The sequence below is a fragment of the Lepus europaeus genome, chromosome 2 (assembly GCF_033115175.1).
Source record: "Lepus europaeus isolate LE1 chromosome 2, mLepTim1.pri, whole genome shotgun sequence".
NCBI classification, from domain to species: domain Eukaryota; kingdom Metazoa; phylum Chordata; class Mammalia; order Lagomorpha; family Leporidae; genus Lepus; species Lepus europaeus.
In genome coordinates, this window is record NC_084828.1 from 100232182 (window position 1) to 100254770 (window position 22589).

General features: G+C 45.2%; 1 protein-coding gene across 1 annotated transcript in view; it reads right to left on the reverse strand.

The window, feature by feature from the left end:
- Positions 1-22589, reverse strand: part of USP13 (ubiquitin specific peptidase 13) — a 123253-nt gene that overhangs the window by 94612 nt on the left and 6052 nt on the right. The window contains exon 2 of the mRNA XM_062211419.1: positions 1708-1833. Coding sequence (XP_062067403.1) covers positions 1708-1833 — 126 coding nt within the window. The remainder of the gene's footprint in view (positions 1-1707; positions 1834-22589) is intronic.

Sequence of the window (22589 nt, forward strand, 5' to 3'; positions counted from 1 at the left end):
CATTCTGTCTCTCTCTGTGTAACTCTGATTTTCAAATATATATATATGTATATATATATATATATATATATGTACACACACATATATATGTATATGTAAAGTACATACATACATATATATGTATATATATAAAATACATACATACAAGGTGATGCTATAATATACATATAATACATACATATAAGATGATGCTATAAATCACCACAAAAGGTTGTAGTAGTTCTACTAGTAGTTGGACAATTAACAATCAATATGGGAAAAAATCAATTTCTGTTCTTCATACAAACACAAAACTAAAGTATAAATGGATTAAAGACAGTATTAAAATGCACTCACACACACGCATACTTATTTAAAGAAATAACTTTATGAACTTGAGTTGGGAAACAATTTTTTAGCCAAGATACAAAAAGTAAAACTCCTACATAAAAAAGTTTAGTAAATCTAATGACAACAAAACTTAAAATTTTATTCTGCAAAGCCATTCATAAACAAAGTAAAAAGACAAGCAAAGGACTGTAAGAAAATTTTGTATGTAACAGACAAAAGTTTGGAATCCAGAATATAAAAAGAACTCATTAAACATATGAAAAAAAAAAAAAAAAAGGCTCACTGAGAAACAGGCCAAAAATAGAAATAGGCAAATCATAGAAGAAATAACTTAGATGGACAATAAACATATAAAAAGATGATCAACCCTCACACAAGAAAATGCCGAACATTTAGAGGCTGCTTCATAACCATGAGGTTGGCAAAAGTCAAAAGCCTGGCCAAGGGACGGAGAGGGCGTGGGAAACTAGGACTTCACAACCACTGCAGAGAGGAGTGTATGCTGGTGCCATCACTCTGGGGAGGCATTTATCTTCATCTGGTAAAAATGCAGATAAGTTCAACCAGGAGCCAGCAATACCACTTCTAGATATATTTCCTAAAGAAATTTTGCCCACTGTACCCCCAGGAGGAATGTATAAAAATGCTAATTGTTGCATTGTGTGTAGTAGCAAAAATTAGAAACAATCTAAATGTTCCTCAGTGGGAGAAAAATAAATTATAGGGTGCTCATAAAATAGATTAAATGATTAAAATGAATTAAAATATATCCAGATGCATCTCAGCGTAGAGATTCCAAACTCAAGGTTCAGTGGGGGAAAACTCTACACAGAATTACATGTAACAGTATTATAGCATTTATCTACATCTTTAAAACACATATAGTCATACTATATATTGCTCATGAATACACATATTTGCAAATAAAATATAATGATGTTCATAAGAATGAGAAATTCATAGCAGTGGTTACTTCTGGAAAGAGAAGGGGACAAACAGGACTTGAACTCCCAAAAAACAATGTTTAAGTCTGAAGCAAAACTACCCCAAAATTTTTTATTACTGATTTTGGTACCCATGAGTGTCTCTGACATTGTTTTCTGTATTTTTTTGTCTTTTTATACTTACACGTTTTCCCAATAAGTCAACCCATGCTTTCTTAATTCCAATCAGGGATTTAAAGAAAGAAAAATAAAATTGGTTAAGAAAGGGTTGGGAGGAAATCTAGGAATTTCTGCTCACAGTGCGACTTCTGTTTTCCACCATTGACTAGAAATCGAAAATCATGTGGGCTCAGTAGAAGCCCCATGTGACAAAGCCACTAAACAATGTCAATGTCAATGCCACCAAGGCCAGTTCTCCAAAAGTGTTTCTCACCTCTCTCACGTGTCTTTTCAGGTGCATGTATACACTCTGTCCAGTTTTTCGAAAATGTCTTTCAACGTGTTCCCTTCCAAAGGCCAAAAATGTATTCATGCATACATAGAGTCCACCTTCAGAATTCTAGAAAAAAGAGACAGGTACAGCATTAGCCTAGGTCACCTGGCCAAGTAGAGTGAACACAGGAAAAAGGGAAGGCGAAGGAAGGCAACAGTGCTGACAACGCCTGACAAAAGCCACCATGGCTCTTGTCACCTGCAGCGACTCTTCACCCACAGTGGCAGCTCCCACCCCAGTTCTGGGTTCCGGATGCCCAAGGACTCAGTTTACCAAACACTGGCTACATTCACAGTCAGGGGCCCTGGAAAACAAACCTGCTTGTCTAAGCCTCCAAAAGGAGATAAGGAAAGATAAGGGATAGAAGAAAATTGGCAAGGGATCCATCATAGCATCACTGTGATATTTCACCATCGTTCTTTCCTCATTCATCGATGCAAGTCCCTAGGAGCATCAGCTTTAGATCCTTTTAACGGGACAGGGTTCTACAATGTTCCCTCATTTACTGACACATGAATAAATGATAACAAATAAATGCATATTATCTTAATGAGTAAATAATAAAGGATGGAGTCCTATTATAATTGCATCCTGATATATGCCACTTACTGTAGGCAGCATATTATCTGTAATGCTTACCATTGCAAACCGCTTAGTATTATTTCCATTTTATATACTTTTCTAAAAACTAAGGGTAAGTCACCTGCCCAAGTGCACACAGCTTGGAAGTATCAGAGTTAGACTTGAATCTATTTCTCATCTTATCCCTCCATGCTAGATTTTGAAGTACAGAACATTATTCAAAGACCTGTTGTCACAATAAGCAGTCAACGATGTCCTGTACATTGTAGACACCTGACTCTATCCCAGTTTCATCTCCCCCACTCCCTCACTTGCCTATCATGCTTCTCTGTAAGCTTAAGCTGCAAATTAGTCATGCTTTCCTCAAAGGAAATGGACTTGATTAAGCTTCAGTTAGTATTGCCCTGCAAATTAAAAAAAAACTGAAGCATCTGCAAAAATTGCCAAAAACATCTATCAAAATTTCTATACTGAACTTCAGTAGAACACACATTACAATACCAAAAGAGACATTGAGGCCCATTATAAATACACCAAAAATATCTTCTCTGTGTAGCATATTCATTGCAGCAAGGGGAGGGAGGAGGGAAGCAAGGAAGGAGGGAGGGAGGGGGAAATCCCCACACCGTTTTCCATAATGGTGATATAATCTACATCCCCACCAACAGTATATAAGAGTTTCCCTTTTCCCCACATCCTCATCAGCATTTGTTAATGTCTTTTTGATGCTAGCCACTCTAATAGGGGTGAGGTGATATCACATTGTGGTTTTGATTTGCATTTCCCTGATGGTTAGTGAGAATGAGCATTTTTTCACATGTTTAGTGTCCATTTTTATTTTTTTTTTATTTGACAGGCAGAGTGGACAGTGAGAGAGAGAGAGAGAGACAGAGAGAAAGGTCTTCCTTTGCTGTTGGTTCACCCTCCAATGGCCGCCGCGGCCAGCGCGCTGCGGCCGGCGCACCGTGCTGATCCGAAGTCAGGAGCCAGGTGCTTCTCCTGGTCTCCCATGGGGTGCAGGGCCCAAGCACTTGGGCCATCCTCCACTGCACTCCCTGGCCACAGCAGAGAGCTGGCCTGAAGAGGGGCAACCGGGACAGAATCCGGCACCCCGACCGGGACTAGAACCTGGTGTGCCGGCGGCGCAAGGCGGAGGATTAGCCTAGTGAGCCGCGGCGCCGGCCTAGTGTCCATTTTTATTTCTTCTTAGCAATGCTGTAGGCTACAAGTTAACAGACAAAAGTCAACTCCAATTTTGTAAACTAAAAAAAAAAAAAAAAAAAAAAACCTGCAAATGAAATTGTTAAAATCTGGGGCCCGCACTGTGGTATAGCAGGTAAAGCTGCTGCCTGAAGTTCTGCCATCCCATATGGACACCGGTTCAAGTCCCAGCTGCTCCACTTCCAATCCACCTCTCTGCTATGGCCTGGGAAAGTAGTGAAGGATGGCCCAAGTCCTTGGGCCCCTGAACCCACATGGGAGACCCAGAAGAAGCTCCTGGCTCCTGGCTTCAGATAGGCCCAGCTTCAGCCATTGAGCCATTGCAGCCATTGTGTAATTAACCAGTGGATGGAAGATCTCTCTCTCTCTCTCTCTCTCTCTCTCTGCCTTTACCTCTGTCCACTCTGTCTTTCAAATAAATAAATAAATCTTAAAAAAAAAAGAAAGAAATTGTTAAAATCTAACTGCAAAACAGCCTACAAAATCTCCATACTTACAGTATACAAGTGTGCTTCAGGAGTTTTTTTCCCTTTAAATGAGATCCTTTGAATAAAACTGGAAAAGTTCTTCAACTAGAGACAATGCATTATATTTACTTGATCAATAGATTACACATTTCCAAAAATCTTCTAAAGATGTATTTATTTTTTTGAAAGGCACAGTTACAAGGAAAGACAGAAAGACATCTTGCATCCACTGGTTCACTCCCCAAATGGCTGCAACAGCCAGGGTTGGGCCAGGCTGAAGCAAGGAGCCAGGAGCTTCCTCCAGGTCTCCCACATGGGTGCGGGAGCCCAAGGATTTGGGCCATCCTCCACTGCCTTCCTAGGCCATAGCAGGGAGCCAGATTGGGAGTATAGCAGATAGGACTCAAAATCGGTGCCCGTATGGGATGCCATTGTTATAGGCAATGGGCTTAACCCACTGTGCCACAGCGCCAGCCCCCAAAATTTTTTTAAATAAACTTTCATTCTAACAGTTATAGCTCTTAAGACAAAACTTAATACTGCATCATTATAAAGGTCAGTTATTCCTCGAGCTCATTCAACTGAAAACTATGTATTGTAATCAAAATATATAATTGCTCTGTTTTCTTCCAATAAAGTGTAATTTGATCAAAAAATTCAAACCAGCGGCTAGTGTTGTGATTTGACACATTAAGCAATGTTGGCATTCCATTTGAGTTCTAACTACTCCAGAAATGTGCATGGAAAGGCAACAGAAGTCTGTTGTTGTGGCCATTTGGGGAGCAAGCTAACAGATGGAACATCTCTCTCTCTCTCTCTCTCTCTTGCTGTGACTCTTTCAAATTTATTAATTAAAATCTTTAGAAACCTTCAAACCATTAAGACATACAGGAATAAGTATAGGGTTTGTAACAGAGATCTTGTCTCCTGCTAACTACGTGGCCTCAGGTAGGTACAGTATGAGTGTGGGCTTCACAGTCCTCCTCCATAAACATGACTCTAGCAATAACTCCTACCTCACAGGGTTGCATGAAGTTCAAAGGGAATGAAACATACAAAAGGTCTTTCTGAGCCATAAAGCATCACAAAAATGTTGTCTATTACTTAGCATGGGCTAATCATCATTATCCCATTATCACAATCATTTTATAGTTCTTATTTAATTGGGAAAAATTGGCAGAAGGAAAAAAAGTGAGTCTGACAGCCATTCAAGCTGGAAGTCACAAATATTAATCTCGCAGGAAAAAAATGTAGGCAACTCACAGAAAAACCAAGAATTAATGATCAAAGGACCAGCACTGCGACAACGGGTAAAGCCACCGCCTGCAGTGCCGACATCCCATTTGGGCACAGGTGCGAGTCCTGTTGTTCCACTTCTGATCTTGCTCTCTGCTATGGCCTGGGAAAGCAGTAGAAGATGGCCCAAGGTCCTTGGGCCCCTGTACCTGTGTGGGAGACCTGGAAGAAGCTCCTGGTTCTGGCTTCGGATTGGCGCAGCTCCAGCCGTTGCGGCCAATTGGGGAGTGAACCAGTGAATGGAAGACTTCTCTCTCTCTCTCTCTCTCTCTCTCTCTCTCTCTCTCTGCCTTTCAAATAAATAAATAAATAAATCTTATTTAAAAAAAAAAAAGAATTAGTAATCAAAAGAAGAACCAGTGTTCAAGTACAGCATTGTTCTGAAGAAAAACACAGAATTGCTCTATGATGCAAGAGTTCATTATGTCTATGATAATCCTAAAGTCTTTGCTCACTTCACTACCAAGAGTTTTTTTTAACTTATTAGGGAACTTGATAGAAATTTAAGATGCCAAGCATTCAGTCTCAATTTCTGGAGTCACATGATATTGTCACAAAATCCATAATCAAAGAGAAAAATTCTTTGATACTCAAGGAGGAATGGCCACCTGGGGAAGGAAGCTATAAGCATCCATGGGCATTTTCTGGCAGACACACAGACTGGCCCCTGAAGAAGGGCTCGCTCTTTCTCACTGGTGTGCTGAGCTGAAGGCATGGCCCAAAAGACTTGCCAGTCATCCCAAAAATTCAGGATACACTAAGAAAGAAAGGCTACCCCACATAGAACAAACACACACTTCAGTCCAATGATCGATGCTTTCTTCTCTCTTGCCTTATTAATATTAGTCCCCTAATGCACTTTCTTTCACACACACAAAGTCAGCACTCCACGGCATGTGCTCTGAACAGCTTCTCTCAGTGACAATGACAAGTGCTTGCTGATAGAGCTCCCCAGCTCCCTTAGGACCAAAGCACAGAGAATGGTGCAGAGCCGGGAAGGAGAGCTGAGCTAATAGACTCTGCAGAGTTTCAAACCCTCCACTGTGTCTTCTCATTACCCAACCACCTTCACATTAAGATGACTACCGCAGAAAACATAGCAAAACATCCGCCTCCATAAGGCCAAAAATGCAGCTGAGAAATCAGACGACTTAGAGAACTAGACCAGTTGACAGTGAATGAATGTAACTAGAAGTTTAAGAAGACACAATACTAAACAATACCTGTTTAAGGTAATGGAGGATGAGTCACTCCATTAAAACAGATAGCAAAATGAAATTCAAATCGTGTTGAGTTACTTTTTAAAACTATATGGAAGGGGCCGGCGCTGTGGCTCAATAGGCTAATCCTCCGCCTAGCGGTGCCGGCACATCAGGTTCTAGTCCCGGTCGGGGTGCCAGATTCTGTCCCGGTTGCCCCTCTTCCAAGCCAGCTCTCTGCTATAGCCCAGGAGTGCAGTGGAGGATGGCCCAAGTGCTTGGGCCCTGCACCCCATGGGAGACCAGGAAAAGCACCTGGCTCCTGACTTCGGATCAGCGCGCTGCGCTGGCCGCAGCGCGCCTACGCGGCGGCCATTGGAGGGTGAACCAACGGCAAAAGGAAGACCTTTCTCTCTGTCTCTCTCTCTCACTATCCACTCTGCCTGTCTAAAAAAAAAAAAAACTACATGGTAGGGGCCAGCGCTGTGGTGCAGCGGATTAACACCTTGGCCTGAAGCGCCAGCACCCCATATGGGCGCCAGTTTGAGACCTGGCTGCTCCACTTCCAATCCAGCTCTCTGCTGTGGCCTGGGAAAGCAGTGGAGGATGGCCCAAGTCCTTGGGCCACTGCATTCAAATGGACGACCCAAAGAGGCTCCTGGTTCCTGGCTCCTAGCCTCAGATCGGCACAGCTCTGGCCATTGCAGCCAATTGGGGAGTGAACCAGCAGATGGAGGACCTCTCTCTCTCTCTCTCTCTCTCTCTCTGCCTCTCCTCTCTCTGTGTAACTCTGACTTTCAAATAAATAAATAAATCTGTAGAAGATGGCCTAAGTCCCTGGACCCCTGCACCCACATGGGAGACATAGAAGAAGCTCCCGGCCCCTGGCTTTGGCTCAGCCCAGCTCCAGCTGTTGTAGCCATTTGGGGAGTGAACCAGAGGATGGAAGACATTGTTCTCTGTCTCTCCTTCTCTCTGTCTATAACTCTACCTCTCAAATGAATAAATACAATCTTTAAAAATTATATATATATATATATATATATGGTAGCATAAGAAAGGAGATTCAGAAATATATTTGCTCTATGATAATTGCTTAATACATGTCAAACTACAAGAAAAACAAAAATGAAGAAAAGAATTACTAATAAAAGTTTCTGGGACAATTAGACATCAGTATAAAAGAAAATTAACTTAGTTATACATCTTATACTTAACTCCATAATACAGTCCAGACAGAGCCAAGAAATAAGAAATTTTTTTAAAACTAGAAAAGGCCACAATAGTATATTTACTCTGTTTGTGAAAGGGACAACAATTTTTAGCCAAGAAAATAAACAGCATCATGAGAGAAAATGTAGTTGAGTCTAAAAATGTAAACACTCATGAACAAGTTTCACATCACAAAATGTAATAAAAACAAACAAGAAAACCACAACAGAAAGGGGAAGATGTAAAGTATAATGAATAAAAGGTTATATAGAAACTATTTATAATCTGATAAAATTACAAGACATCAACATACAAGCTCAACTCCATAAGAGGTTTTTTAAGATCATTTTATTTGTTTTTTTTTTTTTTTAATTTTATTTTCTTAGTGACAGAGAGATGGTCCATCCACTGGTTCACTCCCTAAATGCCTGCAACAGCCAGGGCTAGGCCAGGCCAAAGTCAGGAGTCTAAACTCCATACAGGTCTCCTGCAGGGATGGCAGGAACCCAAGTACTTGAGTCATCACCTGCTGCCCCCCGAGGTATGCATTAGCACATTGTATAGAAAGCAGAGTATCCAGGACTCAACCTTAGGCATCCTGATATGGAATGTGGGCATCCCAAAGAGCAACTTAAACTCTGTGCCAAACATCCATCCCAGATCATTTGGTTTTAAACATGTGATAATATTAAAATCAAATCTTGACATCCTCATTGTTTCTTGAAGTAAGCAATTAGAGCAATTTTCAGGCATCTGTATATGCTTACTGAACAAGCAAAAATTACTAAAACTGCATAGCCTAAAGCCACAGAGAAAACCCATATCTCCATTCCCACACTATAAATCTGTTCAGTCTTTCTAGAGAGCAATGAAACTGTGACCCTTTGACTTGATATTTCCCCTTTGCATACAGAATTTAGGAACCCAAACAGAGAAAAAATTGAATTTGTACAAAAATATTCACAGATGCACTATTTTAGGCAAAAGTTACAATGGTCCCAAATAGAGGAGCTAAAAAAACTGGCACATAAACAGTAAAATGCTATCACTTTTTTTAAAAGATTTATTTATTTGCAATGTAGAGAAATGGGGGTGCGTGGACAGAGAGAATCTTCTAGCCACTGGTTCACTCCCCAGATGGCTGTAACAGTGAGGGCTAGGTCAAGCTGAAGCCAGGAGCCTGGAATTCCATCCTCTCTTCCACAAGGGTGGCAGGGGCCAAGCATTTGGACCATAATCTGCTGCCTTCCCTGGCACCCTGGCAGGGAGTTGGATCAGAAGCCAAGCAGCGAGGACCCAAACCAGCACTCATGTAGGATTTCAGTATTACAGGTGGCAGCTTAACCCCCTGAAACATCACACTCGTGCTATCACATTACTTTAAGTGACAAATTTATAAATTGTGTGTGACATGTATAGAAAGCATATATAGAAAAATAATGCTGAAAAGAAAAATATCATTAATTTTAAAAAAAAGAACCTATGCAGATAACAGATGGGGAAGGGATAAGGGGAAAGGAAGTCTGCACTTTCAACAAAGACTTCAAGAAAAACAAGAATGTGATCAAATGGCTTTTGATTGATTTCAGCTCTGGACTTTAGGGTGCACAGACTCCCCTCCCACTACATTCTTGCTTGGCCTAGAGTGGTCCTTCTCAAACTATCCTCAGGAAGGATGAGGTTGTTGCATTGCAGGTTTTTTTGTTTTGTTTTGTTTTGTTTCTATTCCTCAAGGAAAGACATGAGGTCCCACTGCACACCATTAGTTTACAGCTGGAGCCAGATGCAGACTGACTTACACGTGGAAGTGCCCCAAAACCCAAACGGGTCTGTTCCCTGTGCAAACTAAGCCACTAACCATGCATCTGGACGTGGTGCAATGTCAGGTCTCAGTGGGGGCACCAGTCAGCCAACCACACTTTGAGTAGCACCAATCTGTCAGGTGAACTCTGTCCAATGCTGAGATTGGCTCACCATCAGGCAGGAGTCTCATAAAGCACCTTCTGGGTACAGGTCACACATGTCAAAGCCTGCAGGGCTAGAGGTTTCCCAGATCCCAAACCCTGCCACATCTGCCCGTTCAGTCCCCATTCTGACAGTCTAGCCCCCAAATCTGCTTTCATCTCACAATCGTTAGTACTGAGTCCTTTGGAATCTGTAGCTGTAGTCAATTCATTTATGACCTCACATGGTATTACTCCAACATTTCAACATACACATGGCAGATACATAGTCATTCATTGATGACCTCACGTCGTTTTACCCCAGCGTCTCAATATATACACACACATCCATGTATTATTTTCATTGTATTACCCTACATACAATCCAGAAGTAACATCAAGGACAAAGTCACTTTCTCTTGCCTGCCAATTAAAACAATTCTAAAACACTGGCGAATATAAAGGTCAAGGTTACAAGATGTTTTGGTGAAGTAAGCGAACTGTCATTTTGAATAAAAATACATGACATTGTCAATCAGTAGGTGTTCAGAGAACTTTGTTTACCAGGGTGTTTTCTTGGAGACCAGCCTCCAGCTGGAAGGCAGGAAGGGAGAGAGAGACTGCATGAACGCGACGCTCAGGAAACAGTCGCTGCGTAACCCTTGTTTTGAAAACTCCAGGACGGTGTCTCCTGTGGAAAACAAGTGGTCATTGCCACAAAGAGAAACATGATGTAGGTAGCTGGAGTCACAACAAATCCACGACCAGGACAAATGACGTGCTACCGCAGGAGAAGAGCATGACTCACTCACCTTAAGGGGAAGACAAAGGGATGAGAGGATAGAATTTTCTAGAACACGGATTTGGGAGAAAAAGGGAGGGAAAATAGAAAGAAAAAGATGCTAACTAAAACAGCTGCTTGTAATCATGAAAGAAGTGACCTGAGTGCCCAAGACAGATCTGTTTAATAATTTATAGTACGCCCGTGAACGGCAACATTCTCTCGCCATTTAAACTTATTCTTTCAAATGAATAAATAAATCTTTAATTAAAAAAAAAAAAAAGCTCAGTTCCTCAGTCACAGTGGCCCCAACTCAAGGGCTCCACAGCCAGGGGCAGAGAGTGACTACCCTACCAGTCAGTGCAAGCACAAATCAAGTCCATCATCACGGCGGATCCTCTCAGGGAGTGCTGAAAGAGGCAGGGAGAAGAGGGAAGCGGGCTCACCCGCAGAGATGGGGAAACTGGGGCAGACTCAGGATATAATTTCAGGCTGGTGCACGCTAGCATAGAAGATGACAGAGATACAGGGCCACATGGGAAAGAACAGGTCAAGGACAACTCCTGCCTGCCCTGACGCACTGCTCCCCAAGACCATGTTCCTCTCTTGCTTTCACCAAGCAACTCCCTACCTATGAATTCGCCCTCTGCGGTTCTTCCATCTCTAAATGGCAGATGTGAATGCTGCAATAACCAGAGCACAGATCTCCAGTACCTTCAGGATTCTAGAGTGAACCACTCAAGAGTTTTAAAACGCAAAAAGTGAAAATGAAGTGTTTGCATAAGAGAAGCAAATAAGCAATATGAAAGTAAAATAAGGCTCCTAATCAACTGCAAAAAGCCTGCAACACACAGCAAGGGAAAAGGTGACAGAGGAAAGGTGTCATCATTGGAAAATAGGCTGCACAGCAGGGAATGACCCCTAGGTCACCACTAACAGGGAATTACCAGAATACAGTACTTGCAAAATCCAAAACCTGGCTTTCAGCAGCAAATCCATTGAAAGAAATCTGTCCACATGAGCGACATGGGAAAAAGAAATGTATATAATCCCAAGAAGGTGTAGGCCTCCCTGATAAACACTGATAAAGTCTGCATAGGGCCATGAAGTATTAAGAAAAATACAAGGGCTGGCGCTGTGGCGTAGCAGGTAAAGCCACCTCCTGCAGTGCCAGCATCCCATATGGGTGCCAGTTCAAGTCCCGGCTGCTCCACTTCCAACCCAGCTCTCTGCTATGACCTGGGAAAGCAGTAGAAGATGGCCCAAGTCCTTGGGCCCCTGCACCCGCGTGTGAGACCCAGAAGCTCCTGGCTCCTGGCTTCAGATCTGCATAGCTCTGGCCATTGCAGCCAATTGAGGAGTGAACCAGCAGATGGAAGACCTCTCTCTCTCTCTCTCTGCCTCTCCTCTCTCTTTCTAACTCTGACTTTCAAATAAACAAATAAATCTAAAAAGGAAGGAAAGAAGAGAGAGAGGAAGGGAGGGAAGGAGGGAGCGAGGGAGGAAGGGAGGAAGGAAAATACAAAATGGCAATGCAGTCCTGACCCTTGCTGCCTGGTCTGACTTTGGAGCTCCCCAACACCCTCCCTGTAAAGTCACCTCCGCCTGGAGCTGCACAGCCTGGGCCTGCCACAGGCAGAGTCCAAGCCCTACAAACTCACTGCTCCACTGAAATGTCACTTATGAACTCTTCCTCACTCTGGTTATTGTGAGCAATGAGGACTCTGTCATCTGCACCAGCTGGGGAAGCGATGGGGCAGCTACAGCGACACACTCAGGACAAAGGGGCACAGAGAAGACCATCAACGGATGAAGTTTCCAAGTGGAGCAGGGCTCAAACGAAGCCATGACCCACAAGAGCAGTTCCCAGCCTGAGGGTTAACAAGAAATACTAAAACCTTTTAAGATTTTCTTATTTTTATTTTATTTTCAAAAAGAGATGTTTTCTTCAAGATGCATTTCCCTTGATACTGTTAAAAAAGGAGGAGGAGGGGGCATGCATTTGGCACAAATGCTAAACCACTTCTTGGGACACAGATATCTTACATATGAGTGCTTGGTTCAACTCCTGGTTCCTCTGCTTCCAATCCAGCTTCCTGTGCTAATGTGCACTCTGGGAGACAGCAGATGGTGGCTCAAGTTCTTGGGCATCCCTGCCACCCACATGGAAGACCCAGATAGAGTTCCTGGCTCCTAGCTTCAGGCTGGCTCAGTGCTGGCTGTTGTGGGTAGTTGGGGAGTGAGCCAGTGGATGGAAGATCTCTGTCTCTCTGCCTTTCAAATGAAGTGAAAAATTAAATAAATAAATAAGTTTTTGAAATGATGATTGGGTTTCCTGTCTACCACATAAAAGTCTCTCACTCTGAGCTGAATGTGAGTATGAAGATAGCTCCAGAGTTTCCCTCACAGAGGCCAGCAAATATGTGAACCCCTAACTTCCACCACAAGGCCTTGTGCAGAATTACCACGTCACAGGTGTCCCTCTTTGGCAACCCCAAGACCCTATAAATGCATTTCACCCCCAAGAAAAGAGCAAGCACCTTCTGCCACGGAACCTCTGGCTAGGAAGTGAGAGCAGGAGCAAGGAGAGTTGCAGAGGGAAAGCAGGAAGCAATGGGCAATGGGAAGCCAAGATTGTAAAACCCTGCAAGGTAGGAACGACAGGGGAAACCTCACAGTCGGAGAAACCCAGTGAAATTAAAGCACTTGCCCACGTCACGTGGCTACTAAGTAGGAAGAGGGGGGTTTGGATTTGAACCCCCGCCAGTCTGGCCCCCAACAGGCTGCCTGGTGCAGCTGAGAAGCAGATGTCATTCTGGAGGCAGGAGCCAGGTGGGCGGCTGTCAGCAAGCACAGCCGTCGTTGTGGGGGTTTGGGGAAAAGAGCAGTTTCCTACTTTTTTCTAGGCTGCTTCATTCAAGAAAAGCAAGCGGAGCAGGCAAAGCAGAGCTGCCCCACTCAAGCGAGCAGCCCCCACCAGGAACCCTGCCAGGCTTTCCGGAGGGGAGGGGAGAGCAGGCCAGGCCGGCTTCGGTTCCCAAACTCAAAAGGAGAGTTGGAGGCCCTGGGAGGTGGCCACTCGAGACTCACAGCCAAGACTACAGGTACTGGGCTCCGAGTCACCAGTGAAGTAGCTGCAAGGCTTAGTGGTCCCCCCAGCCCACCCGCCCTCATCAGCTGTGTCCAGCCACTAAACTGCGTCTGTTGGTGCTCTGCAGGGTGAGGGACTTGAGGAGAGCTCACACCAGCTCGGGCTCTTTCCAAAGCCTCAAGCTGTACATTCAATGGCGGGACCACCTAAATGGCGTGTTCAAAGCAGCAATGCACCAGTTCTCCCCAAAGGCTATTACACGGAAATTGCTGCATCCCTGCTTCCTGTACCCACTATCCATCTGCAAACCATTACGCTCTCTGCCTCCTGGCCAGTCAACCCCCAGATACCACTAATAGACTACCAATGCTGTTTCTAAGAATTGGTGGGACAGAGACATCTATGTCCAGGCCACAACTTCTGCAGCCACATGTAAAGGCAGAAAGTTTTCATATTTGCAACTCAAAAGAACTGCCAGACTCTTGGCCAATCATGCATGTAGTCTTTGGAGCAGGTTTATTCCAGAGGGATTTTACTTCATACAGCAGTTAAGTCTGCATGTAGCTGGTCTATAATGGCTCATGCAACGTGACGATCTGTCCAAATGCGTTACCCTGGAGGATATACTGCCCCTGGCTCCTGAGTTTCTCTAGAACTTGAGCCAATCCAAGGGACGGTAGGGAGTATGTACCAATCACTGCTTCTTCCAAAACTCAGGAGCCCGGAAGTGGGCTCCGAGGCTCTTCAAAGGGAAGAGCTAGTCACAAACGCAGTCTCTAACTAAGCCAGGGCTTGCAAGGCACCGAAATCCTGGCCTTGACCTTTGAGCTCTGCTGAGGTCCCACATTTCCCAGGGGGCATGCCCTCTCTGCCCACTTGCTGTGAGGGCCCCGGCTTCCTCCATTGCCAAGGCTACAAGCCATGAGGTCCTCCTTAATGCCTCCCTCCTTCCCCACTTAGATTCTCTCATTAAGCAGATCATATCTTTCATCAAACTCTACTGGGTTTATTGCCATCTACTCCCACAAACCATAAAGTATTTTCCTAAGACACATTTGCCTTGAACTTTCTGAAGACCCATCATATGCATGGATTTCAAAAGAATTCTGTGCCAAACTAAAGTTACCTTTTAATTTCACCATCTGCACTTTGAAGTGCCCATGTACTTGCTAATCAACAAAACACAGAATGGGTCCTTTTTAGGGACAGGTGTTTAGCCTAGCAGTGACGACATGTACATCTCATATCCGAGAGCCTGGGTTTGATTTCCAGCTTTGGCTTCTAATTCCAATTCCTGCTAATGCGGACCCTGGGAGAAAGCAGTGAAGGCTCAAGTGGCTGGGTCCCTACCACTGATCTGGGAGACCTGGATGGAGTTCTTGGCTCCCAGCTTTGGCCCAGCCCACTCTGTGCCATTGTGGACCCAGCGGATCTGAATTTTCTGTTCCTAACTCCTTCCTCACTCTGCTCTCTCCTCCTCCCCTACCTCTTCTCCTCTCCCTCCCCTCTCCCTCTCTTTCCCCCACTTTCCCTCCACCCTCTCTCTTTGCCTACCAAATAAATGAAAATAATTTTTAAACTTTTCATTTTGAGAGCTCATCACTTATAATGCCGACATCTCCCATGGGCGCCAGTTTGAGTCTCAGCTGCTCCACTTCCAATCCAACTCCTTGCTAATGTGCCTGGGAAAGCAGCAGAAGATGGCGCAAGAGCTTGGGCCCCTGCACTCATGTGGGAGACTGGATGGAGTTTCGGCCTCCTGGCTTTGGCCTGGCCCAGCCCCAGCCACCACAGTGAAGGAGTGGGGAGTGAAGCACGGGATGTAAGATAGCTCTCTCTATCTCCGGCTCTCTCTCTCTCTCTTCCTCCCTCTCTGTAACTCTGCCTTTCAAATAAAAAACCAGTCTCTTTAAAAAAAAAAAAAAAATTCTCATTTTTAATCTGATCACAGGAAGAAAATACTATCCCTGCACCTGAGGCAACATCTCTAGTCCGGAGGCGTGTTCTGATTCATTAAATTCTTGTCATTGTTGCACTGCCCTGATGTTCCAGCCCTAAAAATAGTGCTCTTATTCACATGCTCCGTGTGCACGGGGACAAGGGGAGCCCTCGAGTGCTCACGGTACTGAGCATGAGCTGCCCTGCAGACAAATACAGAGAATCTCAGCACACAAAACAATCACCCAACACACCTTTCCCTGGCTTTTCAAGGGTCAAACATGACTTTCCAGATGATATGACAAAATGTCAATACCGCACTGGATCTAATTTGATTTTTATTCTAAAACAAATGCTCACGATCTTTAAAAAGCAGAAAATCTGCAAAGATATGTAGCACAGGTTCACAAGGAGCACAACTGTTAGTCCTCTACTCCTTTCTCTTCAATTCTCCAAGACTGCAGCCCTTCCACATATTACAACCTGCATCCACCCCACCCATGACAAAGAAGTACAAAGTGTTCTGGGGGCCGACACTGTGGTGTAGCAGGTAAAGCCGCCACCTGCAGTGCCGGCATCCCATATGGGTGTCGGTTCGAGTCCTGGCTGCCCCACTTCCGATCCAGCTCTCTGCTATGGCCTGGGAAAGCAATAGAAGATGGCCCAAGTCCTTGGGCTCCTGCACCCACTTGGGAGACCTGGAGGAAGCTCCTGGCTCCTGGCTTCAGACTGGCGCAGCTCCAGCTGTCGCGGCCATCTGAGGAGTGAACCAGTGGATGAAAGACCTCTCTCTCTCTGCCTCTCTGTAACTCTGCCTTTCAAATATATAAATAAACCTTTTGGGGGGAAAAAAAAAAGTGTTCTGAAAACCACAGGCAGTGTCTAACCCAACTTGAGGTAAGGGGGGACCTGGCAAAGGACCCTGGAGCTGGCTTTACAAGAGATCAGTGGGGTATTGCCAGGGGAGGAGGGTTTGGGAGAACAGGGCAAGGGCAGGGCAAGGGTAAGCACAGGCAGGGGCAGGGCGAGGAGCACTACAGCAGGGAAAGTGCACAGCAAAGGCAGAGGGTAGTGACAACACTGGCAAGGAAAGGTGGAGCCACAGGGGCAAGGACTGGCTGTGCTCTGCTGGAAAGGTCTGAATGGCACAGTGAGATGCTCTCAGCATTCAAATACCATGGCCAGACAGGCACACTGTAGGAAAACAACAGTACAGTGTGATGGAATGAAGGGAAAGCAAGGTGGCTGGTTAGGCGGCTTCTGCCGGAGTCCAGGTAAGAAATAAGGAGAGCCGGCCGGCGCCGTGGCTCAACAGGCTAATCCTCCGCCTTGCGGTGCCGGCACACCGGGTTCTAGTCCCGGTCGGGGCACCGATCCTGTCCCGGTTGCCCCTCTTCCAGGCCAGCTCTCTGCTGTGGCCAGGGAGTGCAGTGGAGGATGGCCCAAGTGTTTGGGCTCTGCACCCCATGGGAGACCAGGAGAAGCACCTGGCTCCTGCCATCGGAACAGCGCGGTGCGCCGGCCGCAGCGCGCTACCGCGGCGGCCATTAGAGGGTGAACCAACGGCAAAGGAAGACCTTTCTCTCTGTCTCTCTCTCTCACTGTCCACTCTGCCTGTCAAAAATAAAAAAAAAAAAAAAGAGAAAAAAAAAAAAAAAAAAGAAATAAGGAGAGCCTGAGTGGAGTGAGGGAGACAGGAAGCTGTGCCAGAATCGTGAGTAATGGGCTGTGATGGGCAAAGATGGAGATATACTCGTGTCCACAGCAGCACTGTTCACCGCAACCAAAAGGTGCAAGCGACCCAAGTGTTCAGCAACAGATGCATGGATAAACAAAATGTGGGCTACTAATACAGTGAAATAGTATTCAGCCTTAAAGACAAAAGAGACTCTGAGGTTGGTGTATGGCGCCGCAGGTTAAGTCACCACTTGCAGCACTGGCATCCTAAAGGGGAGTCCCGGCAGTTCTGCTTCTGATCCAGCTTCCAGCTAGTATGTCTCTGAAAGCAACAAAAGAGGGCTCGAGTACTTGGTGGTCCCTGCCACCCTCATGGGAGACCAGGATAGAGCACTGGGCTCCTGGCTTCAGCCTGACCCAGCCCCAGCTGTTGCAGCCCATTTGGGGAACAAACCAACAGATAAAAGATATCTCTATCTCTCTCTCTCCCCTAATCCATCACTCTGCCTTTCAATAAATATAAATAATAAATAAATAAATAAACCTTTTAAAAAGAAAATAAAACAGGAAGCAAATTCTGATATGCGCCAATGCCAGGCACAAACAGTAAATACTTTATGATTCCACTTGCATGAGGTGCCTTCAGGACTCAGAATCTCAGACACAGAAAGCAGAACAGTGGCTGCCTGGGGCTAGGGGAGGGAAGAACAGGGAGTTATTATCTAATGGGTATAGAGTTTCAGTTCTGCAAGATGAAGACAGTTCTGGGGACAGATGGCGGCAGTAATGGCACAACAATGTGAATGTACTTCATGCCACTGGTTAGAATGGTACGGCTTTTGTTATGCGTATTTTACCACAATTTTAAGAAATCTGAGAGAGAGGAAGCGGGAGGTAGAGGGGACAATACTACACATCTCCCAAGCTGGGCAGTCAAATGCGTGATGGTGCCTTTAACTGAGCTCCAATCCACAAGACAGGGAGTGCTGGGGAGAAAAGAGAGGTGTGAGTGCCACAGATGTCCAGATTCAATAAAGCAGAGAACACACACCTCCCAGGAGGCCCCCGGACAGGAGTCTGCATCCTCTCTTGTATTCAAAAAAGCTTTTAAGATGGCCCTGCTTTAAAGGTAATTAAACCATTGCCAAGAAGAGACAGCAAGTGACTTCTGGATTATGATTTTAGAAAAACAGGACTTCAGGTTGCACAGGGCAGATGGCACACAGACAATTTCACTCCTTTCTGAAACCCCAAGGAAGGACAATAAAGGGATTTTTCTTTAAAGCCATAAACTCCAGAATAATCTGGAAAGCTGGAATGCAGATGGGCAAGTGCTGCAGGACTCCGAAGAGCTGACAGAGCTGAATCCTAGACCAGCAGCACAGAAAGCCAAGATCCAACCTAATGATACCCCCAGAATTTCCAAAGGACTCTAGAACTGGCAGCTCCTGGAAACTCTGGAAGTTGGGGTGGAACCAGGGCGAAAACACAGAGGAATGGCTGAAAATCTGTCTGGATAACAAAGCCCCTGAGCCCGCCTCCACCCCAAGAGGTCCCTCACCTACCTGGCAAACCACTGGACAGTTATTCTTTTAAGCACGTACAAAGCTCTCAGGACAGGAAGAATGGGCTCAGTTAAGAACAGGGGTACCGGCCGGCACCACAGCTCACTGGCTAATCCTCCGCCTGCAGCACCGGCACCCCGGGTTCTAGTCCCGGTCGGGGTGCCGGATTCTGTCCCGGTTGCTCCTCTTCCAGTCCAGCTCTCTGCTGTGGCCCGGAAGTGCAGTGGAGGATGGCCCAAGCTTGGGCCCTGCACCCGCATGGGAGACCAGGAGGAAACACCTGGCTCCTGGCTTCGGATCGGCGCAACGCCAGCCATAGCAGCCATTTTGGGGGTGAACCAATGGAAGGAAGACCTTTCTCTCTGTCTGTCTCTCTCACTGTCTAACTCTGCCTGTCGAAAAGAAAAAAAAAAGAACAGGGGTACCGAGTCGCCTTTTAGCCTAGTGGTTAAGAGGCCCCGTCCCCTATCAGAGTATCTGGGTTGGATTCCCAGCTCAGGCTCCTAACTCCACCTTCCTGCTAATGCAGACCCTGAGAGACAGCAGGTGCTGGCGCAAGTGATTGGGTTCCTGCTACAATGTGGGAGACCTGGATTAAGTTCTTGGCTCCCAACTTCAGCCCAGCACAGTCCCAGATGTTGTGGGCATTTGGAGAGTAAACCAATGGATAGGAGCTCACTCGCACTCTCTCTCTCTCTCTCTCTCTAATAAATTGATAAAAACAAACAATAATTGAAACATAATTCAAGTACCATCTGGAACATACCAGGATTAAAGAATGTATGTGTACATGTAGAACTGGTCAGAAAATAGACACCATTCTAAGTATCTCTGGCAGGAAAGGATTTAATGTTGCAACTAGAGGCTTACAGAATCTCAGAAGCAGTGTGAGAGCCAGGGTCAAAGAAACCACCAGTCATTTTCAGGAACTCAGAATGTGCACGCTTCACAAAAACAAACAAACAAACAAACAAACAAAAAAACTGCATAGATGACCTCAGGTCTCTACCACTGAGGTGGCCCGAGTGCCAGGAGGACTCTCAGAAGCTCCCAGAAAAATTTCACCTATGCCATGGGACATACATGAAGTAGCAGCTTCTCCTTTTCCTTTGCCTTCCAGAATCCTGCCATCAAAGGATTCTGGGAAGTGCGGCGTCCAGGTGCACAGCCCTGTTATGTGGAATAAAGCTTAGCAACGCAAGACAGGGTTGAGAACTAACAAGCAATATGTGGCCAGCATCCGATACCCTCATGCTGAGTCCCCCGAGGCCTCTTGTGCTACTCATCTCCCTAACACTGACAGGTAGGCCTTCACTTTACAAGTAAGAGATTAAACTAGAAAAGTCCCCTAACTGGTGAATGAGACACAGTAGCACCCCGTTATCCACAAGGCATATTATGTCCCAACACCTGCAGTGATGCTAAAACTCCAACGACCACCACAGCCTATCTGTACAAGTGTTTCCTATGCATACATACATATGATAAAGTCTAACTTACATATAGTAAGAGATTAACCACAACAACCAATAATCAAATACAACAGTTATAATAACATGCCATCACCAAAGTTAATAACATAAATTTTTATTTCTAGAAGTTTCCATTTAATGTTTTCAGACTGCTGGTGACTATGAAGAGAGAAACCACAGACAAGAGGGGACTACTGTACTAACATTCCCCAAAGGATCAGTCCAGCCAGATCACCCTACAGTGAAGCTCAAAGGCAACAGAAGAAAAAATTCCAACCTCTGAAACAGCCAACAATTCCCAGCCCAAGTAGCTCCAATGTTTTCAAAAGGAGTCAAACTCCCCAACTTTTAGTTTCCTTCAAAAAGAATGTGCATGTGTATGGGAGACCAGGAGAAGCACCTGGCTCCTGCCTTCGGATCAGCGCGGTGCGCCGGCCGAAGCATGGTGTGCCGGCCGCAGCACACCGGCCGCGGCGGCCATTGGAGGGTGAACCAACAGCAAAGGAAGACCTTTCTCCCTGTCTCTCTCTCTCTCACTGTCCACTCTGCCTGTCAAAAAAAAAAAAAAAAAGAATGTGCATGTGATATATGACATCCATGGCTGGGCTAGCAGTAAGACAATCACAACACGAGGCCACAGCAGCACTGATCAGGTGAAGAACATGGTTGCAGCAAGCAGGTGTACTTCTTTTGCCTGCTAGAACTTGGACATTCAGACTATGGCCTGGAACCCCATGGTGCCCCAAAGACCCTCCAAGGGATTTGGGAGCTCAGACTATGTTCATAACATGAAACTATTCACCTCTCAGCCCCCCTCACCAATTCTCTCACAGAACTCACTTGCATTTTTCAGAGGCCACATACCATCTGATGACATCATCACCCCAATAGCTAAAGGAACACAACTGTACAAACTATTTTAATTTTGTCTCAGTTTTAATTTCTAATATTGGTAATTGCTAATTACCAGCAAGTAGAAACTGCACAAAAGCTCTTGGGGTCCTCAAAAATATTAAGAGCCTAAAGAGGCCAAAAGGCTTGAGAATCATTGCTCTGGAACAATTTTTCAGCTAGATGCTAGGAGCAGGGAACTTTTGACATGGGAAACTGATTCGTTTTACTTTAAGTTTACATTTCAAAGGGTCAGGAGAAGTTTGCAAGCTCCTAAATTTTGCTTTACTATTGTACGTCAGTGTACTCATTAGGAGGCGGATTTTTCCACACAGATCCTAAGTTTTCCTCATCTAGTAAGTAAGCACCATGATGGGAAGTCTCTTTGCCTGGATGGCAACCTGACTGCACCATGGTAAAAAGCACAAAACCTATAATAGGCACTCGACCATGCACACTAATGACCACAGCAGCTTGCTTCCCAATAGCCAAAAGGAGGAGCCAACCCACATGTCCATCAGCAGATGAATGGATACATAAAATGTAGCACAGATACAGGAGGGAATATTATTCAGCTTTCAAAAGGAAAGAAATTCTGACACTTGCTACACCATGGATGAACCTTGAAAACCTTATGCTACATGAAAAAAGCCAGACACAAAAGGACAAATATTGTGTGATTCCATTTATATGAGGTGCCAAAAATAAGCAAATGTATAATGACAGGAAATGTAGAAAGGTGGTTACTGTTACAAGGGGTTGAGGAGGGGAAAATGGGGAGTATTTGTCTAACAGGTGTACACATTTGGGAGGTGAAAAACTAGAGATGGAGAATAGTGATGTTTGCACAAAACAGTGAATGTGCTTAACGACCCTGAGTTGTACCAGTGCAAAAGATAAAAATAGTTGGCAGAGGGGCGTGGAAGATTTCAATTCAAATCCCAGTTCTACCTGCGTGACCTTCATACTTCAGTGTCCTCAGCTCTGAAACGGTCAAAATCATTTACAACATCAGATTCTTGTGAGAATTAGATGAATTCAAATAAAGAAACAGAATGGCAGTCAGCACCTGGGAAGTGCCCTAACACTGGGTCTCAAACTGTGGCCCGCTTCAGAATCACCTGGAGGGTACATTAAAACACACACTGTGGGGGTCCCACCTCCGGCAATTCTACTTCAGAGACCTGGTGGGACCCATGACTTGACCTTTCTAACAGGTCCCAGGATCTGCTGGTGCCGCTGCCCCAGAGAGCACATGGTGAGAATCACTGCTCTAGCCACCTGCTAGCTGCCATTTGTATGATGGACAGCATTGGAGACAGGACCAGCACATTGATAGAACACTTGTGTAAGGAAAGACAGAAAGACAGAGGATCCACTGAACCTCCAACATGAAGTTTTCCCACGAGTAGTGGGAGATCTCCAAACTTTCCTGGATCGTATCAAACACAGCCACAACCACCAGGTGGGCCACCTATCCACCAGAG